The sequence below is a fragment of the Stenella coeruleoalba genome, assembly GCF_951394435.1.
Source record: "Stenella coeruleoalba genome assembly, chromosome: 3".
In the NCBI taxonomy this organism is placed as follows: Eukaryota; Metazoa; Chordata; class Mammalia; order Artiodactyla; family Delphinidae; genus Stenella; species Stenella coeruleoalba.
This window is the reverse complement of record NC_137148.1, coordinates 161,379,672-161,393,322: the sequence shown is the minus strand read 5'-3', so window position 1 is coordinate 161,393,322 and position 13,651 is coordinate 161,379,672. Positions and strand designations below refer to the sequence as shown.

Here is a 13,651-nt window from a genome sequence, read left to right as displayed (position 1 = left end):
GGGATTTTCCCCTTGGATGGATGAAGGATGGTAGGTGTTTCTGTCCACCAGCTACAGTGCTGCTGCCACTCACACTAGTGTAAACACAGTCTTCAATTCACCTACCCCCACCCCTCGCTGCGAGATCATAAGATGCTAAATAAATTTTAAATGTGTTTGCATTTTCCCTATTTATGTGCATATTTATGTGCATATTTCCTAAATGTGCACCTAAAATGAGACTGAATACTTTTATAATATTATTTCGTATTTACCTAAGTCAAATTCACATGAAATGAGGCCACACTCTGTTTACATTTGTGTGCACATGGGCAAGTATTTAAGATGGGGATGTGACTTTTTAATCTTAGACTCTGCAAGACTTCTCTCCCAAGGGTTTCACCAATCTATACCCCCATGAAGAAGGCAAAGTGCCCAAGAAATGGATTTCCTTTTCACAAAAATACGTACTTTTTATGTTCAAAATAAGAGCTCTATTACATGCACTTTGCTGAACCAGATAAATTTGGGGAGGTGTTTTTAAAACATTAACATTTAGATAGTAAAATAAAGCTCCCTTCCTGACAAAATCATCCTTCCATGCATTAGTCAGTTTCAAAGTTTCACTGAATTGCAATGACTAAAGGCAGGCGCTAGGAGGCTCTCTGGTCTCAAGGTTGGAATTGCCCTATGCAGGCAGCACATGCAACATTACAGTTGTGCTCAGAAGAAATGCATGTGTTTATTTCAGAGCAGGATGGGGTCTATTTACATTTTTTTTTTTTTTTTTTTTTTTTTGCGGTACGCGGGCCTCTTACTGCTGTGGCCTCTCCCGTTGCGGAGCACAGGCTCCGGACGCGCAGGCTCAGCGGCCATGGCTCACGGGCCGAGCCGCTCCGCGGCATGTGGGATCTTCCCGGACCAGGGCATGAACCTGTGTCCCCTGCATCGGCAAGCAGACTCTCAGCCACTGCGCCACCAGGGAATCCCTATTTACATTTTCACCTTGTAGGTTTCATGTTATTTCAACCCCAGGCTCTTAGCTGACATATACATGATCTTCTTTCATAGCTTGCAGGTCTAGAGGCTCTAGCATCTTGAGTTCCACTTGGACTTCAACATTTCAGAGCCAGCTTGGATGAGGAGTGATGGCTGGGTACCACACAGGAACTTTGGTGCAAGAGGACTGCTTTTCCCAAGACCAAATAGTTCTAGAGTCTTTGAGTACCTACTTTTTCAAGCTCTGATTTTCCTAGGACACAGACAGCTTTGAGCTGAGCTTTCTCCTCTAGTTACTGTTTCTGGTGCTCTTCCTTTATTCATTGGACTTTCATCTGGTGTTATATCCCCACAGCCTGAAGAACTTATTTCCAGCATTTCTTTTTTTTTCTCCCCCAGTATTTCTTATAGTGCAGATTTGTGGAGACAAGTTCTCTCAGCCTTTATTTGCCTAAAACTGTCTTTTATTTTGCTTTCAGTTTTGAAGGATAATTTCCCTGTAAATAGGAGTCTAGGTTGACAGGTTTTGGCTTTTTCTTTCAAATTACAGATGCCATTCCTTCCATTGTCTCTGTCCCCATTGTTTTCAATGAGAAATCAGCTGTAGATCTTATCATGGACAACCATGGTATGTAATGGGTCTTTTTTCCTCTGGCTGCTTTTAATATTTCTCTCTTTATCTTTGGTTTTTGGCAGTTTGATTATGATTGCTGAATTATGGCTTTCTTTCTTTTGACTGGTAGAGAGTGGAGAATTGAGACGGGGAAGGGAAGCAGCCAATAAACGTGGCTCATCAAGCCAGTTACCAATGCAGGCAAACATAGCTGAGTCCTGCTGGGGATGCTCTGAGAGAGAGTGTAGAGCATGCGTCAGAGATGCCCCCACTGAGGGGCCAAGAGCTGGGCGGGGTTCTATGCACCACCTCTATTTCAGGTTGGCTGAGGACTGCTCCCAGGAGCATTAACACAGAGGCCAAGTGTGCTGGTGTGGGGGGAGAGGAGATAGAAAAAAACCTCAACCAGGTGCAGAGTCACAGGTGTGCAGCTGTAATGTAGGTGCCTGACAGCAAGCTTTTTGATTGCTGAGGCAGCCATTTCAAAAGACATCATCTTGAATAAACATGTTGGCAGCTACCAGCAAAACAACTAGATAAGGAACCAGGATATCCACCCATGAAGGTTCCTCTTTCAGAAAGCCCTGGAGAACCTAGATAACTGACCACTTGGGTGACGCCCTTCCCCTTCCTCTGTCCTAATTCCTCCCCATATGTTTTAAATTTGCCAATAAAGAGTGAATCCACAAAATGCTAGACACCCCACCCTCAGACCCCAATAAAGGCAGAGCCCCAAGTCCATGTTTGCTCACTCCCTCTCTCAACTCTCTCTCTCCCCTCAACTTCACTGTGTGGCCCTTGGGCATGCTATTCACCTTCCTCAAAGTTCCCTGATGGTTTCTTGCTGAAGTGCATCCTGTGATCATAAGAAGAGCCACAAGAGCCGGCCCAGTCATAAACAGGGGCTCCGTGGGAGAAATGTGTGTAGAGCCCCCTATGAGTGATGTGTGCCCAGACAAGCACCATAGGCATTCCTAACTGAGGGCACTGCCATCAGTAGGCTTGGGACTGACAGAATAGTCTTCAGAACTGAGGGGATTGGGATGGGGCACCAAAGGTGAGTTATATAGGGAGAAATTTGAGTTAACTAGCACCATGTTTCCAATTCACTCCAGTGTTATCTTAGCATCCCCACCCCAGTTGGAAGCCTGAACAAGTGCCCATCTGTCCATCTCTTGTTGTGACCCTGGATGTAGGTGCCATGTTCCCTCTCCCCATTTTACAGATGAGGAAACTGAGGCTCAAAGAAGGGCTGAGTAGCCCAAGAATACAACTAGGTAAAGGCAGGAGTGGGATTTTCTTTTCTGTTTTTGTTTGTTTGTTTATTGAAATATAGTTGATTTACAATGTTATGTTAGTTTCTGGTGTACAGCAAAGTGACTGTTTTATATATATATATTCTTTTCCATTTTTCATATACTTTTCCATTATGGTTTATTACAGGATATTGAATATAGTTCCCTGTGCTATACAATAGGACCTTGTTGTTTATCTATTTTATACATAGTAGTTTGTATCTGCTAATCTCAAACTCCTAATTTAGCCCTCTCCCCACCTCCTTTCCCCTTTGCTAACTATAAGTTTGTTTTTTACATCTGAGAGTCTGTTTCTGTTTTGTAAATAATTCATTTGTATCATATTTTAGATTCCACATATAAGTGTTATCATATGGTATTTGCCTTTCTCTTTCTGGCTTACTTCACTTAGTATGATAATCTCTAGGTCCATCCATGTTGCTGCAAATGGCATTATTTCAATCTTTTTTTTTTTTTTTGCAGTACGCGGGTCTCTCTCACTGTTGTGGCCTCTCCCGTTGTGGAGCAGAGGCTCCGGACGCGCAGGCTCAGCGGCCATGGCTCACGGGCCCAGCCTCTCCGCGGCATGTGGGATCTTCCCGGCCCGGGGCACGAACCTGTGTCCCCTGCATCGGCAGGCGGACTCTCAACCGCTGCGCCACCAGGGAAGCCCTATTTCATTCTTTTTATGGCTGAGTAGTATTCCATTGTATATATGTGCCATATCTTCTTTATCCATTCATCTGTTGATGGACACTTAGGTTGCTTCCATGTCTTGGCTATTGTAAAGAGTGCTGTAATGAACACTGAGGTGCATGTATTTTTTTGAATTAGAGTTTTCTCTGGGTATATGCCCAGGAGTGGGATTGCTGTATCATATGGCAACTCTAGTTTTAGTTTTTTAAGGAACCTCCATACTGTTTTCCATAGTAGCTGCACCAATTTTCATTCAGGACTAGGATTTTCAAACTCAAGTGTGTCTGATCCTAAGGTCCAAGTTCCTTGCTAGGCTGAAGGATATTACTGAGGACAATCAGTGAATGAAGGAGTAAAGGGAAGCAACCGAGAGGCCTGATGAAAGGGCTGGGGGTGTCCTCCACGATCGTGTTTGGTGCCTTGATTGCTCAGGGAGGCTACAAGGTATGAGGTCCAGAAATGTGGGGCTTTGGGATGATTCTTTAGTGGCCATATTCCTCCCTTCCTCAAACTCTCACTTCCTCAACAGGACATACAAGACCATCTGCGATCCATTTCCACGTCACCTCTCTTTTCCCTATAACACCAGCCGTGTTCCTACTTTCCCACCATGATATCCCCTATTCCCCCCGTCTTCCCTTATTCATCTTGGAAATCCTTCTTCTTCTGAGGCTCCCCCCGCCCCGGAGGGAAGCCTTCCCAGACTGCCTCTTTCAGAAGTATTTGTTCCTTCCCCCAACGAAGAACACGCTATTTCTACCTCTACTGAAAACAGACCCTGTTACTCTGTGTCACTATAAGTCATTGGCAAACCTGGCGCCCTCCCTAGATTGAGTTCCTTGAGGATGTGGCTGGACTCTTATACTTCTACAGCCCCTCCAATGCCTGGCAAGCTGCCCTTGTTCCTCCACTTACAACTTCTATATAACTCACTCTTGGTGCCCCATCCATATCTCCTCAGCATACTCCTCCATTCCTGAAGGCTGCTCACCACACACCTGCAACTCTGCACTGGGCTGTTTTTTCTGACCCTATCCTTCCACACACTTGGCCTCTGTGTTAATGTTCCTGGGAGCAGCCCTCACCTAACCACTGATGGAGCTGGTGGATAGAACCCCAGCTCCTGACCCCTCAGCAGGGACAGTTCTGATGCACATTCTATACTTCCTCCCAGATCATCCCCAGCAGGATTGAGCACCAACAATCGCCCACACTGGCCAGCCCCCAGGAGACACCAAGAGATGTTTCCTGGACTGCGCTGAATTGCAGATCCCTAGAATGAAGAAGCCCAGTGTCATTTATTAAAAGATCAAAGGTGAGATGGTTTCTCGCAACTTCTAGGCCATCTGAGCATTTTGGAGCTGAATTAATGTTGACATCCTATTCAGTCAAGTTGCTTACCAAAGAGATGGAGCCCTTGCTGGACCCGGTCACCATCTTTCTTTGTTTCTGGACTGAGACCCCACAGGTTATTGTTTCTTCTTTGATGCTGGACAAATGTTGCTTCCTTTGCAGTGTTCCTGTGGCTGAACTCCACAGACTGACCACGTCACCCTGCGACACCGTCAGCAACGTGGCCCTGGAAGCCAGCACTGCCGTGCACACCCAGGGGTCAGAGGCATCCGCCAGGATATGGAAAATCAGCTCTTCAGTTTCCAGATTCCAAGCATTGATCTAAAGGAATGATGAAAAGAAAGAGCCATGTCAGAGGGAGACATGGCTAGTCTGCAAGTTTTCCAGAGTTGAATGCAAGACCTCTTCTTTTTTTTTTTTGTCATTGCAATTAAAAACTTTTTTAATCTTTGTACAATTTTGTAAAGTTCCTTTCCATTTACAGTTATTACAAAATATTGGCTATATTAAGACCTATTTTTTTATAGTTCATGCATTTTATCGTCGACACTCTGTCAGTTTTAAAAAAAGGAGTGGGGAAGGGGGAGGGATCCTGGATTGGATCTTGGAATGGCAAAAGGACATTCATGAAAAAATGGATAAAATCCAAATAAATTCTGGAACTGAGTTGATAGTAATTGTCAATATTAATGTCTTAGTTTTGACAAATGTACACTGGTTATATAAGATGTTGACTTTGGAGAAAGCTGGAACAAGGCCATAAGGGAACTCTCTCTACTATCTTTATAGCTTTTCCATAAATCTAAAATTGTTCTAAAATAAAAAGTTTTAAAAATAGAAGAACAGTCAGCTATGCCATGTGCCTATATGTTCATTCCAAGTAATTGCTGATTAATAATTAAAGAGGTTTCATTTTTAACCTTACCCCCAAAAGTACCTTTTTATCAGCAGTAATCATTTAAATAGTAAACATTTCCCATTAATTCTATTTGTGGGATTTACACTAAAGAAATAAGGAGAGATACACACAAAGATATATGTACAAGGAAAGTTACCTCAGCTATTTGAAAGTGCAAAGAAATGGAAACAACCTACATGTTCAGTAATGAGGGATTAGTTAAATAAACTACAGCAGAGCCATGCAACAGAATCTTATGAAATCACTAATCATGCTGTTTTTGAAGAACGTTTAAAGTTATGGGCAAAAATAGCTTTATAAAACTGCTTAGGGACTTCCCTGGTGGCACAGTGTTTAAGAATCCACCTGCCAATGCAGGGGACATGGGTGCGATCCCTGGTCTGGGAAGATCCCACATGCCTCAGAGCAACTAAGCCCATGTGCCACAGCTACTAAGCCTGAGCTCTAGAGCACACACGCCACAACTACTGAGCCCACACCTAGAGCCTGTGCTCCACAGTAAGAGAAACCACCGCAGTGAGAAGCCTGCACACTGCAACGAAGAATAGCCCCCACTCTCCACTGCTAGAGAAAGCCCTCACGCAGCAATGAAGACCCAATGCAGCCAAAAATAAATAAATAAATAAATTTACTTTAAAAAACTGTGTATATGGTTTTATCCCCATTTTGTTTCATACACACATGCACATGTGCACACACACACATGCACCATGTAAAGCAAAATCATGTAAATGTTAATAATGGTAATGTTTGCAATTATTTATTATATATTATTTCTTTACTGTATTTTCCAAACTTTTGCTGATAACAAAGCTGATTTCTATAATCAGTCTTGAAATCAACCCACACTTCTGTAATATTGAAGCCTACATTGTCCAATAAAAATATAATGCAAGCCACACATGACTTTATATTTTTTATTAGCCACCTTAAAAAGGGTAAAAAGAAACAAGTGATATCAATTTCAATGATATACTTTATTTAACCCAGTATATCCAAATGTTATCATTTCAACATGTAATCGATATAAAATTATTATTGAAATATTTTACTTTTTTATGATACTGAGTCTTTGAAATCCACTGTGTGTTTTATACTTACAGCACATCTCAACTTGGAATAGCCACATTTCAAGTGCTCAATAACCACATCTAGCTGGTGGTTCTCCACTTTGGACAGCATAGTTTGTAAGCTACCAATATTACTTACATTAACAACCATCAATTACTAACAAAATAGAATAATTAATAGCTATTAATTATTTGTTGCTTACAATGTACCCAACACTATGAAGGGTGTTTTACATTCATTATCTCATGAGGTAGAGGAAGAATTGAGACAGAGAGGTGAGGTGATACAATCAAGATTACTCAGCTTGCAAAGAAGTCAACTGGGACTTAGATACAGATTTGGCCTTTAATTGCTAAGCTTTAACCCATTATCCTGTTGTGTGTTTCTATTCATAAAATGATCAGATTATAGAGTTATGATTGACATAATGGAATAACACAGCAGAAAACATTGTTTTCAGATGCATGTGGAACATTTACCAAGAAAGAGCATTTCAATAAATTTGAAAGGATTCACATAATGCAAATGGAATTATATTAGGAAAAAAATAAGAGAACACTATCTGGGAACCTCTCAAATATTTGGAAATGAATACCACACTGCTAAATAGCCCATATATCAAAGAAGAAATCAAAAGGGAAATGCTAAAATATTTTGAACTGAATGTAAATGATAATATAACATATCAAAGTTCATGGGATGTAGGTAAAGCAGTACTCAGAGGGAAATTTATAGCACTAAAAAAAATGACTGCATTAAAAATGGTGAAAGGTCTTAACCCTTAGGATCAGAAAGATCTATCAAGATCATCTAATCCAACTATAAGTTTTGAAGCCCTTTATGGCACCCTCTCAAGTAGTTGTGTACCTCTGTTTACAGTCCCCCTGTCCCATATCAGGGAGCCCCTCCTTATATAAACACCATATGCCATCTTTGACTGCTCTGGTCTCAGCTTTACTTTGCAAACGGGGCAAGTGTTTGTTACCTTTGAGCTAGATGCTGAATGCACAACCTTCTTTGCTTCATCCACATGAAGGCTCAAGATCTGAGGTTCAGTGGGACCTTCTGAGCCTCCATCCCAAATGGTGAATTTCTCCTGGTTAGAGAGTAAGTTTCACAAGCACAGCGTGTGATCCTTCGAGGTAGAGATGGCAAACGATCCTTTGGCAAACACTTTCACACACCTCACCCCTCCTGCAGCAGGCCAGGGTGGAGGATAGTATATTAGCTGGGAACATTTTGACCTTCCAACTACCATAACCTCTCCTGGCTTAGAAATTCCCTGGTTTCCCAAAGGAAAGATGGATAGATTAGAACATATCCAAATTACAAATAATGGAATGTGGCAAAGCTAAACTGAGTGTAACAACTGGTTGGGATTAAATCAATTGCCCAAATGTTGAATCTGTATTAAATAGAGATCATTGAAATGTATAAAAGGTTATCATCATCCAGGAAGTATTTAAAATTAATAAACAAAAAGTAAACCAAAATAAAATTATAAGAGAAGATTTCATACTCCTGGAGAGATAGTTTTCTAAGGAGAACAAAATTTGGAAGACATAAAGGGGAAAAATTGACAAAGTGGATTACATAAAAGTGTAAAATTTCAGGAGGATAAATTTGAAAGGCATATGACACATTAGGAGGAAATATTTGCAGTATATAACAGATAAATGGAGACCCTCTTTAATAAACAAAGAGTTCTTACAAATAAGCAACAAAAACGCAAACAACTTACAAATTGGACAAATCATATAACAAGAGATTTACAGAAGTAGTACAAGTGGACAATAAACATTTGAGAATGATGTTCAATCTCACTAGTAGTCACAAAATGCAACATGAAATACCAATATCATTATTATCCATAGTATTGGCAAAAACTATGAATTAATTGCTGGAGTTTGCTGGCAAAGGTACAAGAAATCAGTTAATCTCATACCATGCTGATGGGAGTATAAGTTGATATAAATTTGCAGAAGGGTAATTTGGTGACATTTATTAAAAGTTAAAATGTGCAATATCTTGGTTTTGATAATATACTATAGTTATGTAAGACATTGCTAGCCTGGAAAGGTAGATAAAAGGTACACAGGAATTCTCTGTACTATTTCAGCAACTTTCTCTGAGTCTACAGTTATTTTTAGAATAAAAAGCTAAGAAAAAGAGGGGAAAAGGAACAATGTGCATACAACTTGACTCAGAAATCCCACTTCCAGGAATGTGTCTTACAGAAATAATAGCATAAGTGTGTGAAGATGGAGAAGGACTTTAAATGCAACGCTGTCTGTGTAAAAAGAAAACTGAGGGCTTCCCTGGTGGAGCAGTGGTTGAGCGTCCGCCTGCCGATGCAGAGGACGCGGGTTCGTGCCCCGGTCCGGGAAGATCCCACATGCCGCAGAGTGGCTGGGCCCGTGAGCCATGGCCGCTAAGCCTGCGCATCCCGAGCCTGTGCGTACCGCAAAAAAAAAAAAAAGAAAAGAAAACTGAAAACAGCCTGTCAATGAAAAGGGAGTTGGTTAAGTAATATGGTACATCCATGTAAAGAATATTAGGCAGGCATTAAAAATAATAAAATGGATATATACATACACCTAATAATAATTATTATTACAACAGCCAATACTTAGTGCTTTCTGTGTGCGAAACATAGTTGTAAGTGGTTAACATGCATTAAACTCTTTTAATCTCATGACAGCTCGTGAGGTACTATTGTTATCCCATTGTATAGATGGGGAAACTGAGCCACAGCTGAGTACAGTAACTTATCCAAAGCCACATGGTTAATAAGTAATGGAGCTAGGATCTCAGCTTGGAGCCCAGGCTCTCAATCACCACAAAACATTGTTACAACCTACTGCAACAAAAGCAAGTTGCAACCCAGTATATAAAACAGCATGATGTAACTTTTGACGAAAGCTCAAAGGACAGAGCTATGTCTGCATAAGCCTAGAGAAGAATTGCTAATGGCATATAACAGACTGTGTGCACTGATCACTTCCAGGGGGACACTGAAGGGTGAGGGGAGAGTAAAGGAAGGGAATTTTACTTTAGAATTCATAAGTCAGCAGTATTAGGGGTGACTTTTATTTCTTGCAATTGCGGTATTTTTCAACCAAAATTTCTATAAATAGCAATGCTTTATAATATATCCCTATACATAGGATACTATATCACTGCTAAAGTGAATTAGAGATGTATACATGATATGGAAAGAGGCAAAATACGTGATGTTAACTAAAAAAAAAAAGACCATGGTTATATATAGTCATATAAGCTTGTGCAACCTGGTTATTGGAGATATATATATATATATATATGTATATATATATATATATATATGCAGTTGTAAAGAGATGGTCAGTAACACATCATTTCCATCACATGGATATAACAGCCAAGAAGAGACATAAGAGTAGAGTGTGGTAAAATATTTAGAAAGTGATGAGCTTTGGGTATTTATTACCTTGTTTTAATATAATCTATTTAATTGTATGTTTCTATAATTTAATGTTTAAGAATGACTGTGTTTGGACATAGAGAACAGACTTGTGGTTGCCAAGGGGGAGAGGGAAGTGGGGGAGGGATGGACTGGGAGTTTGGGGTTAGTAGATGCAAACTTACACACAGAATGGATAAACAACAAGGTCTTACTGTATAGCACAGGGAACTATATTCAATATACTGGGATAAACCATGATGGAAAAGAATACAAAAAAGAACGTATATAGGGCTTCCCTGGTGGCGCAGTGGTTGAGAGTCCGCCTGCCGATGCAGGGGACACGGGTTCATGCCCTGGTCCGGGAGGATCCCACATGCCGCGGAGCGGCTGGTCCCGTGAGCCATGGCCGCTGAGCCTGCGTGTCCGGAGCCTGTGCTCCACAACGGGAGAGTCCACAACAGTGGGAGGCCCGTGTACCGCAAAAAAAAAAAAAAAAAAAAAAAGAATGTATATATGTGTATAACTGAGTTACTTTGCTGTACAGCAGAAATTAACACAACATTGTAAATATACTATACTTCAATACAAAAATAAATTTTAAAAAAAGAATTGTTGTGTTTGACAATCACCTCACCAAATTCTTGAAAATTTCAGACAGCTCTCACAAGCCAGTACCAACCACCTCCAGTATTGCTGTCACAGGATCGGAAACTTTCACTTCCCCTATTATGTAGGTCTATAATATTTTCATTTTTTTCGGCAAATAGATTATTGAGTTTTTCTGATTACAAATAATAAGAGTTTGAGGACTTTAAAAAATGAATCAAGGTCACCGTTGGTAAATGGGCTCAAGTCTTGAAGAGATGGCTCTCACACACAGATACAGAGATTGAATAGACCTCTAGGAAAATAGCTATCCTGATGATGATAAAATAGAGGGAATCTTATTTGACAGATACTCTGTCAGTATCCACCCCGCTCCAACCCCTCAGACAAAAAGAGTAAAATGAAAACATGTAATGCTGGGAGCTTTGGGGTTGGAGAGTGTTTTAATCTGTTACAATCTGTTTGGAAAGCAATAAGATAACACTTCTCAAAACCCCTAAGAATGTTCATACCTTTCAATTCAAGAATACCACTCACTAGAAATATTCAACAGAACGGAAAAATATTGGCAAGAGTAAAAACAGATTCGGGCTTCCCTGGTGGCGCAGTGGTTAAGAATCTACCTGCCAATGCAGGGGACATGGGTTCGAGCCCTGGTCTGGGAAGATCCCACATGCTGCGGAGCAACTAAGCCCGTGAGCCGCAACTACTGAGCCTGCGCGTCTGGAGTCTGTGCTCCGCAACGGGAGAGGCCGCGACGGTGAGAGGCCCGCGCATCGTGATGAAGAGTGGCCCCCGCTCACCGCAACTGGAGAAAGACCTCGCACAGAAACAAAGACCCAACACAGCCAAAAATAAATATACATAAATTAATTAATTAAAAACAAACAAACAAACAAATCCCAGATTCATCCCAGTGTTATCCAAATAGCAGATAACTACAAATAGCCTAAATAGCCCCAAAAACTTTTTAAATAGTTTAATAAATTCTGGAACACGATCTATCGAGAGAAATGAAATATTTTTGGTGCAGTTAGCATTATAAAGATGAAGATTCAGTGAATCACAGCAGCATTATTCATAACAGCCCCAAACTGGGAACAGTGTAAATGTCCTTCGAGTGATGAATGGATTAAAACCTCTGTTCGTTCCATGCAGTGGAATACGGCTCAGCAATGCAAAGGAAAAACTAACCATACATGTAACAATACAGATGAACTCAGACAATGTTACGTGGAGTGAAAGAAGTCCCATGCCAAAGACCACATGCTATACAATTTCATTTATATGAAAGGTCCAGAAAATACAAACCTGTAGACTCAGAAAGCATATTGGTGGTTACCATGGGGCTGGGGGTGGGAGGAGGGATGGACTGCAAAGGGGGCAGGAGGGATCTCCTTGGGGTGATGGAAAGCGCTACAGCAGGATTACGGTAATGGTGGCACAATTTGATACATTTACTACAAAATCATTGACTATATGTTTAAAACACGTGTATTGTATGGTATGTAAATTATACCTCAATAAAGTTGTTTTTAAAAAGATTCCATGAAGACAAAAGAATGTTTATGGCAAAATGTTGAGAAAAGAACGATAAAACCATGTACATACTGAGATTGCAATCATGTAATATTTTAACATCTTTATTGAGATATAATTCACAAGCATAAAATTCACCTATTCATGTACAACAGTATAATTCACCGTTCTGGGAAATGAACGTTCCCAGAGTTGTGCAACCATCACCACAGGCTAGGTTTAGAGTATTTTCATAACCTCAAAAACTGTCACTCCCTCCCTTTTCTCCCCTTATCATTTAAACCATCTTAAATTGTATAATCAGTGATACTAGTACATTCACGATGTTGTGCAAACGTCACCTCTATCAGATTCCAGAACATTTTTGTCACCCAAAAAGGAAACCCCGTCCCCGTTAGCAGTCTCTCTCCATCCCCCTTCCACCAGCCCCTGACAACCACTAAACTGCTTTCTGTCTCTCCAGATTTACCTGTTGCAGACATTTCATATAAAAGAATCACATACAATGTAGTCTTTTGTGAGTGGCTCCTTTCATTTGATACAATACCCTAAGCTCCAGCCTTACAGCTTCCTTCCTACTCTATCCATGTTCCAACCTCATCTTCTCAGGGTCTTTGCACTGGTTGTTTCCCACACCTGGGATGCTCTACCTTCCTGCCCTTTGCACACTTATTCATAGCCTTTGTATCTTGGTTGAGTGTCCCTGCTCAGAGAAATCCTTTCCCTAACTGCCCTAAGTCAGTCACTTTGGTTATTGTAGCTCATGACACCGTGTTTTCCTCATTACATTTATTGCAATTTGTAACTACATTTTTGTCCGGCTTGCCTTCTCAAATACACGGATCTGACTCAGGGCCGGGATCAGGGTGAGGCAAGTAAGGCACTTACCTCGGGTGCAAAGTTTAAGGAGGTACCAAATTGTTGAGTTTTCCTTTTGCCTCTCTCTCCAGTGTGGATTGACACAGCACTATTACTCATCCTGTCTTTAAGACAGGTTGATGTTTATTCATCGTGGATTGTTCTGCATTAATTTTTTGATTTTTAAAAACTTTTTTAAAAATTACATTTGCAGGACTTTCCGCAGTGGTTAAGAATCCGTCCTGCAATGCAGGGGATGCCTGTTTGATCCCTGGTCA

At 40.8% G+C, this 13,651-nt stretch overlaps 1 protein-coding gene across 1 annotated transcript in view; it reads right to left on the bottom strand.

Moving 5' to 3' along the window:
• Window positions 1–13,651, bottom strand: part of NWD1 (NACHT and WD repeat domain containing 1) — a gene marked incomplete at its 5' end in the record, with an annotated part of 63,695 nt that overhangs the window by 11,783 nt on the left and 38,261 nt on the right. Inside the window, 3 exon segments of the mRNA XM_079918691.1 lie at window positions 4,984–5,256; window positions 7,911–8,039; window positions 8,043–8,119. Coding sequence (XP_079774817.1) covers window positions 4,984–5,256; window positions 7,911–8,039; window positions 8,043–8,119 — 479 coding nt within the window.